Genomic DNA, 22,420 nt, shown 5'->3' with positions numbered 1-22,420 from the left:
TATGGCCATTATTTTCTTTGTTTTATATTTATTTTTATGTATTGCTAGAAAAACAAAAGCAGTATCTAGCATTATTTGAACTCACAGCATCCGAAAGGTTGTAACTTGAATCCCACGTTATTCGAACGCAGCATTGTGTATGGTACAACTTCCGTGTGACCCACGTGTTTAGGTTAGCACATGCAAAGGGTTCTGATCGCGTTAGAAGACAATTCAAATCAAGTATCATCATGAGGCCGTTGACGGATGAAGAGACAAAAACTATGTTTGAAAAACTTTCGAAATAGTGAGTGGGACATAATAGCTACTTTAAACTTGAATGCAATTAGACAGACTACCTTGTTACTTATTCGCTAACAGTGGTTTAAATGCATGCCTCTCTTCAACAGCATTGGTGAAAACATCAAACTCCTTGTAGATCGGCCTGATGGGGTTTACTGTTTCAGACTACACAACGACCGTGTGTACTACATGAGGTAAACATTTACTTTGCAATCACTTGTTACTGCTACACGCATTGGTTGAAAAATGTAAGTTGCAGCAAATCATAATGTTATTTAATCTGAACCCCAACAGTGAGAAAATCCTCAAATTGGCTACAAACGTTGCCCGAGACAAGCTTGTCTCTGTTGGAACCTGCTTTGGTAAATTCACGAAGACTGGAAAGTTCCGTCTGCACATCACAGCTTTGGATTTCCTCGCACCATATGCAAAGGTAGCCAGCCAATATTACCTATTGTATTATATCTTCTAAACACGAAGCTAAAACGGTTAAATCATGAGTCCTTGTCAAACGAAAGTTATTGATTCAGAGGGCCAACTTCAACTTGGTGGCAGTATTGTTACTGGCTTATTTCACTCAAATGCCTTATTGAATTAATTCGTATGAACTACAGGTTACCTCAATTTGGTAGAATTATGCTTATTCATAATTTTGTATTGCGAAATGCCTATTTTTCTGTGCCTTTCAACTTGGTAGAAATATTTTATACTGATTTAATTGTCCTGCCAAACACCATTAAAATTATTTTATATCAACTTGGTAGAAGTATTTGTAGACACATTTTGTACCACAAAATACCTGTATATTTGGTCTGTTCCCAAACCTATAGATTAGTATAAATTTTTCCTGCTAAACATTACAATACCTTTTTTAGTTCAAGGTCTGGGTGAAACCAGGAACGGAGCAGTCGTTCCTCTATGGAAACCATGTGTTGAAGTCCGGACTGGGAAGGATTACGGAGAACACAAATCAGTACCAGGGTGTAGTGGTCTACTCCATGGCAGACGTGCCCCTGGTGAGTTGGGCTACCGTGGGAGGACACCACTTGTTTGTTCTAATTTCTCAAGACTGAAGAGTAGCCTGCATGACCATTGTATGTTGTACATCCTGGCACTTAATGTATGCACTTAATCTACATTGCACCTATTCATAGTACTTAATTGTCTAACATCTGCAGTAGCTGCTAGCATTGCTGTACACTGGGAATGGGTTAGCCTAGCGGTTGTTAGTACTTGCACTTGGCTCTACGAACATCTTTACTGTACCTACAGCAATATATTGTTTCACTTCTTATGACAAATGTACTTATTGTAAGTCGTTTTGGATAAAAGCGTCTGCTAAATGCCCCAAATGTAAATGACTTAAAAATGGAAAAGCTCCAGCCTGCAGACAGGTTGAATTCTTGTCTCCCACAACATAATTCCTATGAGCTGTGTATACGTGAGAATAAGAACATGACTAGAATTACAGCTATGACGAGGAGAATATGGAAAGTATTTTAATGAAGAAATTGACAGTAAACAATGATACACAAGTCTCCCTCCGAAGCATTCTCCCGCCTCCTCCAGCTGTCCAACCCACGTAACAAAGTGCTGCCTCACTCGCTAAGAACTAATTGGGCACCTACTGTTCCAGACATTGTTATGAAATGTGAAAGCCTGGGGACAATGTAAGGTGGGGATGCATTATCGTGGTCGTCACTGGTCAAACGTACTTAGATCGGGTCCTGGATGCACTCACTACCTAAATTGGTTTGTAGGCTCGAGCATGTAAACTGGATTCAGTGACAACTGTACTTGGTTCCACATACCGTGTAGTTTTATGCAAGATGTTGGTATAAGGCATTAAATCAGAAAAAAGTAGTATCCAGCCAAGTCAGCTGGTCTGTTAATCATAAAGGTAACGTGGTACTTTCCTTCCCTCCCTCCCTCCCTCCCCCCCTCAGGGTTTTGGTGTGGCAGCCAAGACGACGCAGGAGTGCCGGCGGATGGATCCCATGTCTATCGTGGTGTTCCACCAAGCGGACGTGGGAGAGTTTATCAGGAACGAGGATACATTGACATAAAATCTATTTGACTCCTTCTTGACCTGCGTTAACATGACTTCCCCCTCATTCTCCATCCAGTGCCACTTCTGTACCTTTCCTCAATTAAGTCTCATCTTTTGTAAAAAATAAAGTAATCAATTTTGACTTCAGAACGAAACTGTCGTAGGTTAAATATCCTTGTTTCTGCAGCACAAATGATTTAAAAACAGGAACACAAATTTCTTATATTCATAAAGTGAGCTTTTCTGTTCACACCAACTTCAACCTTTTCATAGTTCTCCATCTGTCCTTTAAGTTGACATTTGTTCTGTTTTCAAACTTGTATTTTCCCATGATCTTTGCCCAATTTCCCTCACCAAACCTGGCTACTGCTTCTTTTAAAATGTTGCTCTCCTCCTCCGACCAGGACTGAAAAACAAGACATGGGTTTAGAGCCGAGTTAAATTGTAAAGTGAAGTTAACGTAAAAATATAGCTTTCTGTATAATCCCCTACCCTGAGGAAGTAATGATACTTAAAAGGTATGTCTAAGGTTATGCAGAATACTCCTCAATAAGGTAAACCTGGTGAAGAACAGACTCGATAAGAATACCATTCAGGACAGCTCCTCTTACCTTTTTGCTGTTTGACCCCGAATACATGTCGTTTTTCGGCGCTGTTTTTTTTTTTTTATACAGAAATAGACAGAAGTTCAGTAAGGGGACATTCTCACTGGACCGGGTCAACAAAATGTATCATTTGGGCCCAGACAGTGTAGTCGGAAATTCTTATGCCATAAAGACTATACTAGGAACACATGGTTCACAACTCCAGCATGTTTTAGTCAACTCGGCAATCCAATGAAAACCATAACTTATTCAAGGAATAAAATATATAAGTATTTTCCTACAGCAATCCTTGACTATATTTTTTGTTGCCAAGGAGGACTGGGAGGGCACAACAAGTTGCATTCCCTGGCTTCCTACAATCACTTGACTGGTTCAAATACTCTTCTGGGTAGCTCCGTCACCAGCAATGCCCACAGAGACCGCTGCTGTGGGTTACGTGCACCCCCCAAAAAGGAGAAGTTTCATCAGCTCGGCTCGGCTAACCTACCATTTGGTCAACGTGAACACCGTATCTTTATATACAAGTATATAGGCCTTTATTGAAGCCGCATTAAAACAATAGAGGTTTACCTTTTTTTGAGATGAACAGAGACTCCTCTTCGCTCCATATTTCCTTTGACTCCCTTGCACTGTCCAGTAGTTTTCTGAGGGGACACAAACTAGTCAGTACATCTACTTGCTGTAGATGTTGATACATTTATATAACAAATATGCTTTTGATAATGGCGTCTGCTAAATTCCTTAAATGCGTGTTCAAATGGCTTGGTCTGCACTTGCGGTGGGAGACGCTAGGGGAGCCATTAAATAATCTTGAGAACGTCTTCAACTAAAAGCAACCTATCGGTTTAATTCCAAAATGACAATTTGGGTATCAGTCTCTGAATGACTGCATATTTGATTTCTGCAATTTTCCTATTGAGAGAAATCTTTAATTTAGTAAGGACACACATTTTCGCCTGGCCAGCAGCCTCATGAATCCAGAATGCACTTTTGCTTTGTTATTCTTATGTCATGGTCATGATCTTTGTGGTACGTGACCAGTCGGGCTGAACATCAGCCGATATCCCTCTTTTCCTTTGAGAAAAAGTAGTTTTGGCTACAATTCTTAGTAGCCAAAACTACCAACAAGTTATTTGTTATTTTGTGTTTACGGTAAACACAAAAGCATAGTCGCAAGCTCTTTAATGATATGGCTGATGTATGTCGAAATTTGAAACTGATGAGGCATTTAGATAGAGCCCGACCAATAGATTGGACAGTCGATAGTAACTGCCAATATCAGCCTTCTGCAGAAATATCGGTATCAGACTTCAAGTATGGCAGCCGTGGTTGATACTAAGAAAAAAGGTGAAAGGCTTGCTCGTCTAGTTAAACCTCCAAATTTTGGGGAGAACACTATGCAAAAACGACCTTGCAGCCACGTAATAAATGGTCTCCCATGTTCGTGCAGAGTATTACAACAGATAGTGCCCGTTTCACAAGATAATTCAAGTTTCTATAAATTTAAAATGATAACTGATGGACAGCAAATACTCTCCCCAACACCAGAAATTAAAAAATATTTAATAAAAAAAATATATATTTTACCCCAAGGTGTGACATTGATGCCATTTCAAAATCGACCCTAAATTGGTATTGTCAAAGCCAGATGCATAATGGATAGACCAGCCTAACAGTTTGCAGAATCCACTGGTTTTGCTGGTAGGTTAATCAACCCATCATCCATCTTGAAATGGCAAAATCAACATCAACCTTCTGGTAACACAGCAATCCAATAGCTAAATGGTCTATGGATTCGCGTAGCGCATCACTGAGTGAAAATCTGTAATAATAATAATCTGGGATATTGCTACTATGATACTTGTATTCCTACAAACCCCTTTGTCTTGGCAGTCTTCTGAGGTGTTGGGCCGGAGGGGTTTATGATAGCCAAATGATCCTCTTCATTGTCGTCACGGGACTCACTGTGGAAGAGATACGTTTTCCAATGTCAACACTTTAGACTCCGTACACTGCCTGCCCACATCCATTTCATACACGGAACTGAAGCCAAGGCTGCGGTAGCATTGGTCCGCTCAAGACTTGCCAGGATTAGAAGTCCCAAATTTAAAGTTTTAGATACACTTTAATATTAATAATATAATATTAATAATATAACTTTAAATACAAATGTTCAGGTTTAATCAAAACAATAGCAGGTCACCCAACCAGCCACACACTTGAGAAGGAACGTTGACGTACGTAGATGGTGAGGACCTGCAAATATCCGAGTTGCTGTCCTCCGATGATGCTGCCGCCCATCTGCAAGTCAGTGGATTGTGTTAAAAGTCCTGCATCCTTGTTAAGACCGTCCTAAGTTTCAGTTAAAAAGGTGGAACACAGAGCCGTTCCTCCTAGTTAAGAGAGTACACAAGAGCATGCACTTAGCTATAAATAGCTATTTAAAACCATAAAGAACATTTTGAAAAATGCAAGTCATCAGATTTAAATGGTACTTCGTTAACCGGTACCCTTCTACTAGGGCTGGCTAAAAATATCGACTCATCAATGCAATTTAATTGTTCTCGATTCAGAACTTTTCTGAAATCGATTATCGCCATAAAAAACAGAAAAAAAAGCATACTCAGTCTTTTTTTATCTGGAAGCGAGTATTCCTAAATGTGCATGCCCTTTTACATTTGTCCATGTTATGATTATTACTTTTATGAGGCAAGTTTAGCTCAGGACCAATACTATACAATGGTGTATTCCGTTTTTGCTAGTTAAAGCACAATGAAATGGTTAATTCATTTTGAAATGGCTAATTCTAAATTAATAGAGGTATTTTTGTCATCTGCACATATTATTGAATCGATATCGAAGCAATTGGATCAATATCGATTCGAAATCTAATCGAATAAAGAATCAAATTGATTTGAATTGTGAGGTACCTGGCAATACCCAAATTGTGTAGAAAGGTTGAACAAACAATGGCTCTACATAGAGGAATGCTGCTGCCGATGGCCCCGTCTACTGGGCATGTACACACTGCTAGACACACAGGACCCATACAGGTGATTGGGCCTCAGTTCTCAGTGTCCCATTGTTGTAAGCGTTAGGATTAGGCAACACTTTTGATCTGGATTACGGTACATTAGATTGATACATTTGTTTGGTAATTGTTTAAGTATTTCAAAATAAACGTATTAAACTCATTATAGCAATAACAGGACAGAAAAATGTATGACAAACCAATACCTCTAGAAGCAGATGTAGGTACGTGCTGGATGGGCAGGGGACTCACCTCTGCAGCTCCTGTGGCGATTTAGAAGTCACCGTCACCCGCCTCTTCTTATGGGTTGATTCTAGCAGAGACCCTTCCGCTGCACGTGACTCCACCTCCACTCTTGGCGAGTCAAATTCTGCGTCCAGTTCCTGAGTGCTGACCTGGCTGTCAGACTCCTGTACCAGCTGGGCCACACTGTACAAGCGCCGGGGCCTCTGCCTGACGCCCGGCCCCCGTGATGAAGGGGAATGGCTCTGGGACGGGGATTCAGTCGCTGGCGGCTTGCCCACCACACAGGCCTCCCTGGGGCTGCCCGAGTCCACCCGGGAGATCCGCCCTGGTCGCAACTGTGCATCGCAGAATACTGTGTCGCTGCCAGGGTGGTCCTTGATGTGGTCCTGGGAGACGCGCTCCCAGTTTGTCTCATTTGAGTTCTTCGATAACGCTGTGTACACTGCCATCAGTCTATACTTCTCGATGAATTGGTCTTGAGCGGCTAATCTATGACAGAGAGGAAAGGCAGGGTCAAAGTTATAAGATTAAAAAATGACATTTGCTTATTCCGGTTTAACAATGCCATTATTAGTCAACAGAAGAAGTTTTATCGAAAGCAATTCAAGCCAATTCAGAATTTTCTATTTTAGGAGAAGGTAGGGATTAGGCATCTTTCTCAAGGATGCCTACAGGGAGATAGAGTACCCAGAAACTTTATGCTGATCGTAGACCCTAACCACTACCCTAGAAAATAGGAATTAGACTTGTAGATTTAATTTAATACAAAAAGGTGACTCAAGAGGAGCGTCTGACACAATTTCTGGGTATAAAGGTGCATTTCAATGAATTTGAATATTGTTGAAAATAAGTCTGCAAGTAAATCTGTACCAACAGATTTTAAAAATAAAAAGCCATTGAATTCTAAACACTGAATATTTACGCATTGAAATAACGTCTCTGGATTTGTTTGCCTCTGAATATAACTCTTTAAATTAAGCACAAATCATTTTAACCTTATTTTTTATTTTGTTAAAAAATTCAAAATCAAATATTCAACGTAAAAATATTCAACTTAAATATATTCAACGTCCTTAAATTCAACATGCCAAGGTCACCGGCAAAAAATTCAATGTATGAAATTCAGTGTTAACATCCGGGGACCCAAGGAAGAGCAATCGATCCTAGATACTAGATCGCTGTCAGGCAAGGAGAGCGGGAATAAGAGCGTCACTCGTGGTTCTTTCTTTCTTGATACAAACGTTAATTCTAAACAGCATTTTACACAGTAGCCTATAATAAGAAATGCTCAAAGGTAAATCAACGTTAAACACTGTCTGTAGCTGTTTATGAGGAGAGGAGCAACGGTGGTGGACCTTACCAAACGCCCTATCCATTGTATCGGTCTGTCAAATGCTAATAAAATAAAATAAAATAAAATGTATTTATTAAGCACATTTAATATCAAGGTGCGGGGGCCTTGTCTTTTATTAATGTATTTGTTATAATGCACACCGTTTTAGATTTTTTTACTGCAGTATGAAATAAACAATGAACAACTAATGCCTGTATGTGAAGTGTGTGTGATTGCAGTAACTTGGCTGGATTTACATGCAGCGTAAGGGTAATTGTAGTGGGTTAAGGAGCCCAATTTATTAGGACACCAATTTGGGGCGATCCTAGGACCCTTTACCTACGTTTAGTGTGATGCTGGTGCGATCTGAAGCCCGCTGCCCACTGTGCAACGAGAGCGCAGAGCCGACAGTATTGGGCAACTGAAGCGGCAGCAGTTTGTAGTTCAAGTGCAAGCGCAGCGTGCCGCGGGAAGAAGCGCCCGACAGCAACCTGCTTTTAATTTGTCATCCTCATATCTGCATCATGTCACTCGGTGCGGAATAGTGTTGGCTCTGCGCGCTCGTTGCGCACTCGTTATGCCACCACAGAGGCATATCAACCGTCAACCATCATTCGCTCCAGCCACTTAACGTGCGCCCGGTGTCACAAAACGAATACCCCCAATCCGAGTGATCGATTACGATCCAAACCTTAAGTTTTAAGCTCATGCATGTTCCGCAAGTGAACGACTTCATGCTAGCCTGGCTCCGCCCGCCTAAGTACTTCCGCTCAATTTGAATTTCCCTTCAGTACTAGGTCTGGACCTGCTGTATGTAATTTGGTTTTCTGGTGCCACCACAGCGGCCGCCAATCAGCGAACAGAGGGCGTGTCTGAGAACAATGACGATAAAGTCGTACGCCAGTTTGAGTTGTTGTTGTAGGTCGGTAGTTGATTTACAATGTGCAATTTTTCCCTGATAAATTAAATTCGACGAACAAAACCTGCAGCTGTCGTTGACGGACATTTTCGTGCAGACGCGCAAGGTGTTTGGTTTGTGTACAACCTGCGCGTGATTCCCGGCGCATGACATACGTCACAACCAAACGTTAGCGATTGGTTATGGCAGATCCAGAGTGGCACTGGGCAGATCCAATCATTTTAAACTTCAACAGACACCCGCCTTCAAGTGAGTTAACGTTTGTCAATTGATTAGGTCCAGACTCTCTGTACAAATGAAATGAAATGAAGTGAAGTACGAGAGTCTGGTAGAACCAGGCTAACTTCATGCCTGTCCACGCTTCAAATTCGTGCATGTTGCAGAAAATGTGCAACAGCGCCCCCTGGGGTTATTTTTTACACAAAAATGTTGGCCTTCTCAAAAGCATATTCTTTTATATGCACTCAGTACTTGGTTGGGGCTCCTTTTGCATTAGTTACTGCATCAATGCAGAGCGGAATGGAGTCAATCAGCCTTTGGCCCTGCTGAGGGGTTATGGAAGCCCAGGTTGCTTGGATAGCGGCCTTCAGCTCGTCTGCATTGTTGGGCCTCGGGTCTCTCATCTTCCTCTTGACAATACCCCATACATTTTCTATGGGGTTCAGATCAGGCGGGTTTGCTGGCCAATCAAGCAAAGTAATCTTATTTTTAATAAACCAGGCATTTGTACTTTTGGCAGTGTGGGCAGGTACCAAGTCCTGCTGGAAAATGAAATCAGCATCTCCACTAAGCTTGTCAGCAGAAGGATGCATGAAGTGCTCTACAACATCCCTCTAGCCAAGTTTGTTACCAAGCAATTTGAATTGTTGGTGCTCAAGCAACTGTCATTACCCTTCTGTTGCTCTGTTGCTGTCTGCTACAGAAAACTTGATGCCCCAGCTGACCCACTAACAACTTCAGGGCGACTAACACTAGGCCATCTGTATCGTGCCCGAGTATGTTTGCCCCCTAAAGTATAGATCGTTTGGCTAGTGTGAGCATGCCACCCGTACTCAAGTACAGTTAAATTCCGTGGCCCAGTCAGTATACTTCGGAGAGGCGTGCTCCTCCACACAGAACTACCTTGTGATATTGTAGGTTAGCTTTTTGAAGCTACTGAATAAAAAAACAGTGCTCCACAAAAACAAAGATGTGACCCCCTGCCCCAGATACCAGTGAGATACCATTTGGATAAACAGCAGACAGGGCTGGTCGGCCCGTTTAAAGCAGGCAGCCCAGGACTAATAGAAGAGGTTGAGAGAAAATGCCCTACCCTGAGATCAGGCAGACCGCTGCGTTGTCCTTTGAGGCGTCTGCCAGGTAGGCCTCCTCCTCCAACGCAGAATCCCCCTGGTTGGACTCTCCGAGGTCCACCAGCCGCTTCTCCACAAGTTGCTTTGCAGCCTGCCATTCAAACAGGTGATACAAACTAGTGTCAACAAACTGAACACGTTTGTTTTTGATGTTGATTAGCCTAGATGTATGATGTCCACCCGGATGTATGGTGGATAGAGCAGTCTAACAATTTTTGTTGACTGTTAACTTGGTAGGCTGGTTGACTTTCCCATCCAACAGACATCTGGGTGGACGCTTACTTGTGATGGCACTACTATTAGGATAGATTTCCATGGCTTGCGGTCAGACAGGGACCCTTTAATCCTTAGTTCCTGGAGGGGCGTACCTTGTGAAGGAACGGCTCAGACGTGGGGAAGAGTTGCACGGTAAAATTCACCATGTCCTCCTTGAACTTCTTGAAGTTGGTCTGCTCTAGAATGTCGTGGCTTTGGACCTTCTGATTGGCCAACCCCATTAATATTGCTTTCTGTAGGACAGACCACACATGGAAGTTAAGAGAAATACATGAAAACATTGAACTTCCTTTAATGTCTGGCCTTAATACAGTTATTTTTAGTATTATAGTTGGTTGAATATCAACTATAAGTTGGCAGGCTCAACAATGAATTAATAATTACCGTAGCTTTCTCATGTTTTATTTGTAATATAGGGCTGCCCAAGTAGGTATTAAAAATCATCTGAAGATATATAAAAAAAGATATGATACCTTCTTCCCCATCATCCCACAGGAAAAATGTTTCGTAAGAATTTCCTTTGCCTTCTCAAACTCTCCGTTCTTCAGGCAAATCACCACCAACTGAGAATAGAGACAAGCCATGTATGCAAACCATGAACCAAACCATCAAAATAACTACACTATCGTTTAGAAAATAATCAGAAATAAACAAGTGTTTATCTTCATTGGTGTAACAAAACCCAAACCCTCTGAAACCTGCACACATACTTACCATCTCTTTGATGGAAGTGCATACTTTCTCAATGACTTCCTGAGAAATACTGCATTTATCACTGAGGTTTCTTAGCACCTCTACAGCCGACTCCAGAGGAGAGACAGAGTCATCCGATTCGAAGACCATATCTAGTACAAGGAAATAGAGCATTTATGGAATAAATTCTATTGCAATACCAATAATTGTGAATGATCACCATATTACGGATAATACGTGCGACTTTAGGCATTGGTCAGGGAATTTCCATAATTACCTAGTTTCTCGCCGTCATTTATCCTCGAGAGAAACTGGAGAACTCGAATCTTCGACGGAATTGCTTTTGTACACTCTAATGGACGGTGAAGTAGACCTGCGACACACACACACACACACACACACACACACACACACACACACACACACACACACACACACACACACACACAGTTTGATTGGCGCTAACAAGGTTGCAAAACGCTACGCAAAACAGCATTATCAAGCCTTATTTGTAAATATATTGTAAGTGGATTGACATACAGGCTGCGTCTGGTCCATTAACAATAGTGGCACAAAGGTAACTTAGCAAATTGGCGGTAAAAGTTTTCAGTGAATGCATAGTCGTTACTCACGTTCCAAGACGTCTCTGACCTCACAAAATTCGGAATATTTGTCATTCCTTACGGCGTCTATAGCCAAGAAAAAATAATAATCCACTAGCCAGCGGTTGACTATGCATTCCAGTTGCTGATGCGTTGTTGGCTCCTCAATAATGTTGCCCTCCATGTTGACAGCAGCGGAGCACATTTCCGGTCCACTTCTTCTCTAGTGTTATTTGCTGCACGGACAACCAGCTATTACATGCAATACCGCCACCAACTGGATAACAGTGAGATATTTAACCGCCTTTTTATGTTCATAAAATAAGTATAATCTTGATCGTAAAATGTAAAACATTTATAATAATCAGACTATGCAAATTGTTATTGTATTTTTCGTAATTATTTACACAGGACAGTTGAAACAATTCAGTATCCTGAAATAACGTCCACCCCCTTGTTGAAATGGAACATCTCTCGACTGCTGCACCAATCAGGCACCTTGTTGTGATACAGGATCATGAACTTTGAGCTCGTTCTACTTGAACATAAAAATAAGTTGTGCAAATCCTGCGGTGTGCCGTTAACAGCCAGTTGCATCAGATCCACTATACGTCTGCCTTGTTTCAGATATCCTTTTGATATGGAGAACAATCTTTGCGTAGTACTGCATTCAAAGGGGGACCTCCGATTGGTACAGAAACAATGAGTTTTTACTAGTTTGTTCTTTGTAGATTTCCCTGAACTAATTTAATTTTGCAATCCTATGTCGCCCACAGGAAGAGCGACCAATCCCCGAACCTGGACCTAACGGTTAGAAGCAATGGAGTTTGCACAACGGATGCACATTTTTTTTATGTCAATCTTCACATTGCAATCAACATTAGTGAACTCTATCGTTTTGCCTCTTTTTTACCCATGCCTGTGTTTTCTAGATGTATTACTGCGGATGCATTCGGTGGGGATCTGTGGCTCTGACGTGCACTACTGGCAGCACGGGCGGATCGCGGACTTTGTGGTGAAACAGCCAATGGTGCTGGGGCACGAGGCCGCAGGGAGGGTGGTCAAGGTCGGCTCGGCAGTCAAGCACCTCAATGTTGGCAAGTAGCAGCAGTTCAGAATCTAGATAAACAAACAATGTCAAAACAGAGGGGTATTCCATCAAAGTTGCTAACGAAGGCGGCGCTTAGTTGATTAAGCCCAGTGATTCTACTTCATTTAAAGGTGCCATGGCATGAAAATCTCACTTTATGAGGTTTTCTAACATAAATATGAGTTCCCCTAGCCTGCCTATGGTCCCCCAGTGGCTAAAACTTGCGTTCAGTGTAAAACGAGCACTAGGTGTTCTGTTCGCTAGGGCTGGGCAATATGGCCTAAAAAAAATCCCAGATTTTTTCACAAAAAAAGATTTCCGATTTAAATCGATTTACATAAAAACGCTTTATGGCAGGCCATGCCATTGTAATCAGTGTAACCTGTAACATAAAATAAAATGTAAAATATAAAATAAAATAGTTCTGTAAACATAAAATATTACTAAGGATAAGAAGTAGTTCTGATAAAGTGTCGACATAACTTTCAAACTTTCAACATGTGTTCATAAATATACAGTGTTTTGCAAACGGTTATCACCTTAAAAAAGGGAATAGTAACAGGAGAAGAATGAGAAAAAAACCCACGCAGCTCTTTCCTTCACTCGTCTGTATTGAATGAGGAAGAGGAGCGCGATCCCCCTACTGGAGCCCCGAGGCATTACCAACAGATCTACGAATTACCAACAGATCGACGAATTATTGAACCACACATATTTCAAATGAATTATGTTTACCTCAAAATGGATTATACATATGAATAAATTGTTGCATACAACTTGTCACACTCGCTGCCATGTTTGCCATCACTTTGGTAAATGCGTGCTCTGTGCGGGGGAGGGCTGAGCCCATTCCGAACTACGGGAGCTGAGAGGGAAGTGTTGGCGGATGTTGAAGAGAAAACCGATTTTCATTTAAACAAGTCGACGTGAGCTACACACTCGAGTTAATCGATAAAATCGGTTTATCGCCCAGCCCTACTGTTCGCCTTTGAAAAACCGGAGGCTCAAGCGCGCTGATTTGGAATGTGGTTTCATACGTCGTCACATAGCATCTAAGCTCCTCCCCTTACTCTGCCTGGCCCGCCCAGAGAATTTGGCCCGCCAATGAGACACGAGCGTGCGAGCGCCACGTGTGTGTGTGTGTGTGTGTGTGTGTGTGTGTGTGTGTGTGTGTGTGTGTGTGTGTGTGTGTGTGTGTGTGTGTGTGTGTGTGTGTGTGTGTGTGTGTGTGTGTGTGTGTGTGTGTGTGTGTGTGTGTGTGTGTGTGTGTGTGTGAATACAAACACTGTAACGTGTTTCTTGTCGGTTCTTTGACGTCTCTGGTATTTCCACAACGAGACTGGAGTGGGGGGTATCTCAGCCATGGTTGATAAGGAATTGGGGGAAAGTAAATTTGGCTTTGACTCCCTGAAGTACATGAACTGCGACATGCTGCCGGTTGCCGCGAGGAACCACCGCTGCGAGGCTGTGTGCGCCTCGCCATTGCGATACATCCACTGTAAACAGAGCGCATGGTACCGTGGCTGCAAGTTGCTCAGGGCCACACCCCCACCCTCCTCCTTGACCCGCCTCGCTCCTCCTCATTTGCATTATAGCTACAGACCCCAAAACAGCGCATTTGGGGGAAGCTCAATGTGCGACTGGCTCGGAGTGGCTGTAACTCTGCACCACGGCTGAATTTCGGGAACGTCTTTGAATACTGTGTTAGTGGCCCACTAATACCTATATTAAAGCATCCATAAAATAGCATGTCATGGCACCTTTAACAATGCTTGATTCTGATTGGCTGGGAGGAGGGCATAAACCCGGCAGGTTGCCCGCTGACTTGTCGGTTCTACTTGCTGCTGACTGAGCACAGCGTCATCAAATAGTAGATCAATACGCTGCTTGTATTTTTTGGAATACCTGTCTTGTCTGTTCAGCCTTCAAAAAGAGAGCTGGTAAATTGTAAAAAATAAATTAAACTGTAACCAGACAATGCGGTCATATGCTATAGACACTAGAGTATCTGTGGTATAAAGGCTGGGACCAATTTCGAATTATAGATATGTACAATCCACAACGTTAGCTCTCTGGCTTATAGCTCAGCGGACTAGAATACCTCCCATTGCCAAGTCGTATCTTAGGTCCGTCACATTTACTGGAGGAGTGAACAACGTTTCCGTTGCATAAGAGCCTTACGGGAGGGTAATGATTGTTCCAGGTTTTAGTCAAACCCTCAGACATTTCCAGGGAAACTAAATTTTGGCATGTGAAAAACTTTATATTTGTATTGTAAAACGCATGAAAATATAAATTAATGAACTTAATATTTTTTCTTTGGCAAGTGACCATGGTATAAGCGGGATAATGCCCTTCAAGATGTCCAAAACATGTTTGATAGATTAAAGGGGACTACTTTTTGCATGAGATAAACTCAAACAGAGTATACATTTAATAAGCATGCAATACGAATAAGAAAAAACATAATTATTAAAGTATTTAAATTGTTTTATTATGTTGGCAAGCAAGAAGTAGAATAAACGGGATAATCACCTCAAGGCAGGGCAATAGGAAGGTTACCGTCTACGAGCCGGGCATATCAAACTGTTTATTGCCCTGCCTCTCGGTGATTATCCCTTATAGAACTAACGCCAACTTCCACTTGAAGCTAAAGTCATTCCGTCAACCCAATTCAGCTGCGCCTTGCTCAGGTTAGTTCAAACCAGGCTAACGTTATCGTGGAATACGCGCTCACGAGATATGGAACCAGCCCAGAACCGTGAATGTCGAATCATGGATCAAATGTCCGATAAGGACCGAGCGGGATCTTTTCCAGCGGCGAACAGAAGCTGCTAATGGAGGTCTATGAGGAGTACAAGCATTTAACAACTCAAAAAGGAACACCGTAACCATTAATAAAAACGGAGGCGGCCTGGTAAAAAAAATCGTTGATCTGTTGAATGCATAAGTAGTATTAAGCGTAACATATTTTAATTGTATTTTGACCATGGTATTCTAATAAGGCAGATAGTCTCGAGGTAACGTGTCGGACTTGCCCTCGGTTGTCCAGGGTTCAAGTTGTTTGCATTTGTGTGTGAACTGGTCTGTATTTATATGTGGATGAAACATTCAATCAATCAATCAATTCGAACAGACAACAATTAATTTGTTAACCACGTAAGATAAGATAAGATAAACTATATTAATTCCCCGGGGGAGAAATTCAGGTGTTTCAGCAGCAAGGAGTAAGTTAGACAGTGAAGAAAATGTAGAGATAGATACAAAATTGTTCCAAAATAAGTATAAACGGAATAAAAAAAGACAAATAGTAAGTAAGCAAACATCTGATGTAGTAATTCACAGTATTCACAGTATAAACATCAGGTCTATTGTACGTCAACTCTCATTTAGCACATTATGTGCTATTTACCTGGCTAATGTGATAGGTGGGTCTGCTTGCCTTTGAGTACTGCATTCCAGTCCAGTGTACAAGAGGAGAGCATATCGGGTGCAGCGTTTTCTTTTATATTTGGCGACCCAATTAAAACCTCAGAGACTGACTTGTGGGACGCGGGACAACTCAAATTTATGTTGTCTGCAACTGTGTATATATTCTCCAGGGGACCGTGTGGCTGTCGAGCCAGGGGTTCCTAGAGAAATGGACGATTTCTTAAAATCTGGACGCTACAATCTGTCACCCACCATCTTCTTCTGTGCCACGCCCCCTGACGACGGCAACCTCTGTCGATACTACAAGCATTGTGCCAACTTCTGTTACAAGTGAGGAACCCCATCACGCCAAAACGCCGCCCTGTTGCGATACAGAGTGGCGCGTCTGTATGTCTTACTGTTGATGTTGGAGTGTGTGTGACGTGTGTGTGTGAGACAGGAATGTGAGGTAGAGTTCAATTGTTCGTTCCGGTTGTGAGTGAACGCTGGCGCACCTAGCTGCCGCTATTCCCCGGTGTCGTCTCTGTCTGTTTGTCTTTTTACGCTATCCATGTCTTTTCCTCTTTGTGTGTGTTTATATATCTTATAACTGCAAGTTCGGATCCCTCATCACATCGTTATCACTTGCAAACTGCTGGAATTATTTCATTCACCTGCTTGGATTACTAGGCTCGGTCAAAGAGACTGCTAAAGTGTTCGCCAAACTGATGTGCTGCTCCCAGGCCTCCCATTTTCCCCTGCATTGCTTTATGCGAGCCCTCTCAGGAGTGATATGCTAACACTGTTCATTGGTAAGTCTCTGCTTGCTTTGTGAGAGAGCTTTTTCCTATTGAACTGTTGTAGCTATTCTAGGGTTCTGGCCACCTCCGTTGCCTGTCCCCCAGAGTGCAAAGTGTTGTTGGCTAATGTGTTAAGTTCACAGAAACTGGGTCTGGATTCGAATGTATGGCTGTCTGCTATTGTGTTTGGTGCACTGGTCTGGAGTGAGCTGAACGGTGTCCGGCTATCCCTTCCTAATGCATGTAGAAATTGTGATGCTGCTCTGGCTTCTTATCCACGGCTAGGGCACTTACGCTACAGAGAGACTAGTTATCCGCACTGGCTCCTCTATGCCTCTGGGCTGGCATGGCATTAAAACGCTCGTCAACCTATCTCCACCCCCTTGAGAACAAAGGCTACAAAATCCCTGTTGCTCTCGCTGCAAACCAACATCTCGGTCTGCAGCGTCCTTAATATATACACAGGGGCTCTGGTCGGAAGATTGTACGCAACCACCAACCCTAACAACAGCATTGATTCTCTCTGGAGTTCATCTCGTAGAGAGATGTGCCAAGTTTGTGCGGTAAATTGCTGACTTTGAGAACTTATGCTCCATAAAGTTGTGTGTCCTCCTAAAGATCTCTGTGCCTGACCGTAGAGCCATTATGTTCAATCTTTCCATTGCTGAGCCTCTCTGTTGGCACCTTGCCTCTCGCTCCATCACATATAGGAACACAAAGAGCATTACTATAGCTGCTCTGTTAGACACTCTGAAATCTAAACCCATCACAGAGTCATTAGATGCATGTCTGGATGACTTACTCCTGCTATACAACACACATCTTGCTGGCTCCCTCAATCTTCTTGCTCCCCTGAAGATACGCTCGGCCTCCTTCGCTCACTCTGCCTCATGGTTTACACCTGAGCTTCGTAAAATGAAGGTGGCTAGAGTGACTTGGTCGGAAGACTTGCCTAACTGTCCATGCCCTGGCATACAGTGATCATGTCTCTGCCTACAAAGAGTTCTTCAATGAAGCTAAGACCATGTATTACACCACTATCATTGACAGAGGTCAAAACACCCCGAGAGCCCTCTTCTTCTAGCCTGGCTATTGCCAGACCAAGCTCAATCGTAGATTGCACGTTTGTCTGGGGAAGCCGCTGTCATTTTCTTCAGCGCAAGCGCGAAGCCAGCTTGGAGATTAGCTCCCGCAAAAACGTAGCGGAAGCAGAAAGAAATGTATTGCTCTTCTCCAGACACTTCTGCCGCACAAATTCAAATCGCCGGCAGAATGGGCGGGGCTACCCAGTTTACTCTTCTTCACTATTAATAAGATAACCCAGGCTAACCCAAGTCCATCTCCCTTACCCCATCCACCAATCTTTGTTGTGAATTTCTTGAATTCTTCAACAACGAAATAAGCTTGATCTACAAACAGCTCCAGTCGACCTCCACCACCCTAAATGATGTTCCCTCCCCCATCCACAAAGTAGATTCTTCTCTGCCTTCTCACCCATTGATGAACATTATGTTTTGATCTTGTTACTAAGTCCAGACCTACCACCTGCCTTGACCCTATGCCCACCCCACTGGTCAAGGCCTGCCTACCAGCCCTCTGCCCCCTCCTGGTACAAATAATAAACTTATCTCTCTCACTGGGTTATGTTCCCCTGCCTCTCAAAACAGCATCCATCACTCCTGTTTTGAAAAGGCGTGGGGCGGCCACAGAGGATTTTAAAAACTATCGACGATATCCATTTCCAACCTCTTGTTCATTGCAAAGCTCCTCCACCCCGAGCATTCTGTAAAAAAAAAACATCTTCAGATGTCTATCTCCGGCAATTTCACTACCAACTCTGCTGAAGTAAGAGATCTGGGCGTAATTCTTGATTCTACTCTCTCATTCGATTCACACATCAAAAATATCAGCAAAACGCCTTTCTTCAATCTAAAAAACATCTCCAAACTCAAACCCCCCTTCACTCATCTGTAGCAGAAACAATTCAATCGGCTGCAGTCCAAAACTCTGCTGCAAGGCCACTCACCCGCACCAGGCCCTGGGATCACATCACTCCCATCCGACAACAGTTGTATTGGCTCCCTGTCCACTACCGCATTCAACACAAAATCATTCTGCTTGTATATAAATCTCTACATGATCTGTAGCCTGTAAAAGGCTGGGTACATTTAACCAGTCAAATGTATTATTATTATTAATTGTTGATTCAATTGTTACCTTTCGTTCTGACAGTGAGGAACTGTACAACAGTGAGGAACAGGCTTTTCATTTGTCAAATGGTGTCTAGGCTTCCTGACAACGTGACCTTCGAGGAGGGCGCGCTGATTGAACCACTGTCCGTGGGAATCCACGCGTGTCACCGGGCTGGGGTTACCCTCGGAACAACCGTCTTAATCTGTGGCTCCGGTAAGATCACCAATCACATCACATCAAAGTCAATAATGTCCACAGTCTAATCCTTGAGCAAGGTGCCATTACTGCTACTTCTTAAATCTTACCTACATTCCTAACTGAGTTCATGGTAAAATAAGGTCATGTATGAAAACCTCCAATAATTACATCACATATAACCTTTCCACCAATAATGGGCCAGCTTTCCCCAAGGATAGTGCTACACCCTGATCAAACATAAACTAATGCATGACATTTCCACAATGTTGCTACTGAACACATTGTTGGTGTGAAAGTCACTGACTCAACATCTCGATCAATCGAACCAATGAAAGTGTGTAACACTGGAAAGCTGGTAGATATCATTTTTATACGATACCCAACAAGGGGTTAGCTGCTCCCTAACCATGTATCATAGAGCCGGTGCCAGGGGCTGCTTGTGAAGACTTTCTATCAGAATATTTAAAATATATATTTTTATAGTTGACCGGCAATAGTAGTAAAAAACGCATGTGCTGTGTTACGATATCCAAACTTCCTTGAGTACACTTAAACATAGTACACTATCCGCACTCTCTAAGTGCGCTGATTTTCAGATGTCAGTTTCATTTCAAATCAAATACTCCATGGTGCAGTAACCAGAAATTATGCAATAAACATCCCACTTTGAACGGTGAACACTTTACGCCTAGCAGCCATAAAAAGCTATAAAAGATGTAAAAACTACAAAATGACTCCATAAATGCAGGCAATGTGGAAAATGCGCCAACATTGGCTCAGCGTGGCGCCGCCTCTTCTGCTACGTACTGTAGCTAAGATGGCTGCCGTTGAGTACGAAAAGTATGCATCGATCCACACTCCACGGCTTGACCGTTTACAGTACACCATCCGGGTCCTTTCAGTACACTTATTGTCGCCCCAATCTTAATTAGAATGCCCTACGTACTCAAACTAAGTATAGTGAGTACGGCTAGTATGGATATTGGAACACAGCAATGGTCTGCAACATCAAATCCGCTTCAACAAATTATCGCAGCAAAGTTGGAACATTGATGTCATGGTTCTATTTGGAATGGAACTCCCAGACCACATCAGTGGTCCAACTCATGTTTATTAAAAGCTTTCACCGTTGTGTTGTTCTCCTACACCACCAGGGCCTATTGGGCTGGTCTGTTTGCTTGTGGCCAAAGCAATGGGTGCCTCAGTGGTTGTCATCACAGGTATAATATAAATATAATAAACTAAATTGTACTGCACTTATTTGTACTTATTTTTCACCATGTAAACCAGGTAGGTTGGTGTCATTGAGATCTATTTAATAAGAGAGACCTGGCCAAGACAGAGGTATACAACAAAACACAATAAAACATACACTCAAGAAGAAAACACAACAAATATTTTACAGAATTGTTGCACATTAGTGTCATTGGCTGTCATTGAACTTGCCCTCCTTTCTAGATCTATCCTCGGAGCGTTTGAAGATGGCCCAGGAGGTAGGGGCTGACTTTCCACTGTTGGTGACGAGAGAGGACTCGGCACAGGACGTAGCCCAGCGAGTGGCGGGAAGGCTGGGGCATCAGCCACACGTCACCATAGAGTGCACCGGAGCGGAGAGCAGCATACAAACCGCCATCTATGTACATAAACCCTATATATATATCAATGTTTATTCTGTGTTTATATGTGATGTATAAAGTATCAATTAAATTATCATATCATTATCTAGTTTCATTAGACAAATCTTCCTGTCATAAAACAGTGGTCTGTATTTCTATAGTGGACTATAGTAATAAGATAAATTGGAGCCCCGGAAAAGACCTATCTTACTGCATGTTTCTTAACTAGCTGGGTAAAAGGATGGATGACCAGCTGGTGTTGTTGTGACAGGCTACCCGGTCTGGCGGTGTGGTGGTCCTGGTGGGTCTGGGTGCAGAGATGGCCAGCGTTCCTTTGGTCAACGCCGCGGTCCGTGAGGTGGACATCCGCGGGGTGTTCCGCTACTGCAATACGTAAGCTCACCTCATCCCAGAGCTCGTGGTGTGTTCGCGATGCACACCCCTCGCATGAGTTGCCAATTGGGACATCAACCAGAGGCACGCCCCCTTTTGGTCGTATCCACTCGGGCTGCTGAGTGTCCACCGAGTTCAGCGAGCCAAACAAAGATGGCTGCGCCCGTAAAGACCTTACACACTTACATTACTGCTTTAATCCGGTCCCCAATTTATGCATTGCACGGCCTTGCTATGCGTGCAATGCAATGTAAAGTTTTGTGGTTTGTTTTCGGGCTGTTATGCTAAAGAGGCTAACAATAACAATGACTACATTATCTTGGACAATTTATATATTAGCATTATCATCCAGCACCCAGCCTCATCCTTGCTCTAACATCTGTATTATCAAATAGCGTTGTATTATCTTGTATTAACTCTATCTGAATACAACACAAACAACTAACCATCCTCAACCTGAGGTTTACTTTTGCCTGCCCGTCCATGACTGAGTGGGCATCCATAGTTATACCTTTGAGCTCATACAATATGGGAATTGTGTCAGTAATGGGTGTTGTTTTGGGTGTGTCACCAGCTGGCCCATGGCCATCGCCATGCTGGCGTCGGGGAAGGTGAACGTGAAGCCACTGGTGACCCACCGCTTCCCCCTGGAGGAGGCCGCTCAGGCCTTTGAGACCACACGCCAAGGTCACGGGGTCAAGGTCATGCTGAAGTGTGATCAAAGCGACCAAACGCCATGATGATGCTAGAAGAGACACACAGTCTAACAGCCACAGTCAGAGACATACACACACACTGAAATGAACATGATTGTCCAGATGTACCCGTGTTCTTCATTTCATTTTGATTTCCTAAAAAATGTAAATACTGCCTTTTTACATCCGAAACAGAATAAATGAATGACATTAATAAATGTTTAGTAAATACCATGTGATCCCATTTGGTTACTTACCTGCATTATTTAAAATGGGCATTAGGGGACTCAAGTCACAAGATTTCATAAGCCATTCCATAGATAATCAGACAGATCGAGACAATCAAAAGAGTGCCGGTGTTTCCAAACCTGCGGGTTGCGATTGCTTGAAATGCATATTGTGGGAGATTCAGTCATATAAGCTAAATGTGTTAGATTCATTATGACCAAGAGCAGCCTAATGACTCTTTGACAAAAGCAAATTACTACCAACAACTTAATTGGGACATAACTTGCATATGTTGATGGATAACATCTGCAATAACGATACACATTACACTGCATAACAATGTTATACGTTTGGAGCCCATAAAGGGTTTGGAACCAAAGATTAAATAAGCATCCAGGTAAACTGAG

At 42.8% G+C, this 22,420-nt stretch overlaps 3 protein-coding genes across 3 annotated transcripts; 2 read left to right on the top strand and 1 right to left on the bottom strand.

The window, feature by feature from the left end:
- Positions 1-129: 129 nt before the first annotated feature.
- On the top strand, positions 130-3,223 carry nip7 (NIP7 nucleolar pre-rRNA processing protein). The gene is made up of 5 exons (XM_060071095.1): positions 130-286; positions 390-476; positions 577-715; positions 1,158-1,298; positions 2,229-3,223. Exons 1-5 carry the CDS (start codon positions 231-233, stop codon positions 2,346-2,348), a joined length of 543 nt encoding a protein of 180 aa, XP_059927078.1. The 5' UTR covers positions 130-230; the 3' UTR covers positions 2,349-3,223.
- On the bottom strand, positions 1,759-11,619 carry terfa (telomeric repeat binding factor a). The gene is made up of 12 exons (XM_060071093.1): positions 11,420-11,619; positions 11,065-11,160; positions 10,809-10,939; positions 10,573-10,657; positions 10,187-10,329; positions 9,779-9,909; positions 6,221-6,703; positions 5,179-5,238; positions 4,815-4,901; positions 3,508-3,581; positions 2,944-2,984; positions 1,759-2,738 (listed from the first exon to the last, which is right to left on the bottom strand). The coding sequence occupies exons 1-12, from the start codon at positions 11,592-11,594 to the stop codon at positions 2,580-2,582; spliced, it is 1,665 nt and encodes a 554-aa protein (XP_059927076.1). The 5' UTR covers positions 11,595-11,619; the 3' UTR covers positions 1,759-2,579.
- A 294-nt stretch (positions 11,620-11,913) lies between these two features.
- On the top strand, positions 11,914-22,419 carry sord (sorbitol dehydrogenase). The gene is made up of 9 exons (XM_060071094.1): positions 11,914-12,080; positions 12,166-12,199; positions 12,322-12,486; positions 16,082-16,241; positions 18,978-19,096; positions 20,236-20,301; positions 20,540-20,718; positions 20,969-21,090; positions 21,665-22,419. The coding sequence occupies exons 1-9, from the start codon at positions 12,030-12,032 to the stop codon at positions 21,828-21,830; spliced, it is 1,062 nt and encodes a 353-aa protein (XP_059927077.1). The 5' UTR covers positions 11,914-12,029; the 3' UTR covers positions 21,831-22,419.
- The last annotated feature ends 1 nt before the right edge of the window (position 22,420 follows it).

This window comes from Gadus macrocephalus, chromosome 14 (assembly GCF_031168955.1).
Source record: "Gadus macrocephalus chromosome 14, ASM3116895v1".
NCBI classification, from domain to species: domain Eukaryota; kingdom Metazoa; phylum Chordata; class Actinopteri; order Gadiformes; family Gadidae; genus Gadus; species Gadus macrocephalus.
The sequence above is the reverse complement of the archived record's forward strand: the minus strand, read 5'-3'. Positions and strand labels throughout refer to the sequence as shown.

Bases quoted from the DNA above. Each gene is read 5' to 3' on its own strand.
- nip7 (XM_060071095.1), top strand. From the start codon at position 231: ATGAGGCCGTTGACGGATGAAGAGACAAAAACTATGTTTGAAAAACTT. The intron at 477-576 runs GTAAACATTTAC...GAACCCCAACAG, and splicing joins GACCGTGTGTACTACATGAG to TGAGAAAATCCTCAAATTGG. The intron at 1,299-2,228 runs GTGAGTTGGGCT...TCCCCCCCTCAG, and splicing joins CCATGGCAGACGTGCCCCTG to GGTTTTGGTGTGGCAGCCAA.
- terfa (XM_060071093.1), bottom strand. From the start codon at position 11,594: ATGTGCTCCGCTGCTGTCAACATGGAGGGCAACATTATTGAGGAGCCA. The intron at 10,940-11,064 runs GTAATTATGGAA...TCCTTGTACTAG, and splicing joins AAATGACGGCGAGAAACTAG to ATATGGTCTTCGAATCGGAT. The intron at 2,739-2,943 runs GTAAGAGGAGCT...CTTGTTTTTCAG, and splicing joins CGGGGTCAAACAGCAAAAAG to TCCTGGTCGGAGGAGGAGAG.
- sord (XM_060071094.1), top strand. From the start codon at position 12,030: ATGGAGAACAATCTTTGCGTAGTACTGCATTCAAAGGGGGACCTCCGA. The intron at 12,487-16,081 runs GCAAGTAGCAGC...TATATTCTCCAG, and splicing joins AGTCAAGCACCTCAATGTTG to GGGACCGTGTGGCTGTCGAG. The intron at 21,091-21,664 runs GTAAGCTCACCT...GTGTGTCACCAG, and splicing joins GTGTTCCGCTACTGCAATAC to CTGGCCCATGGCCATCGCCA.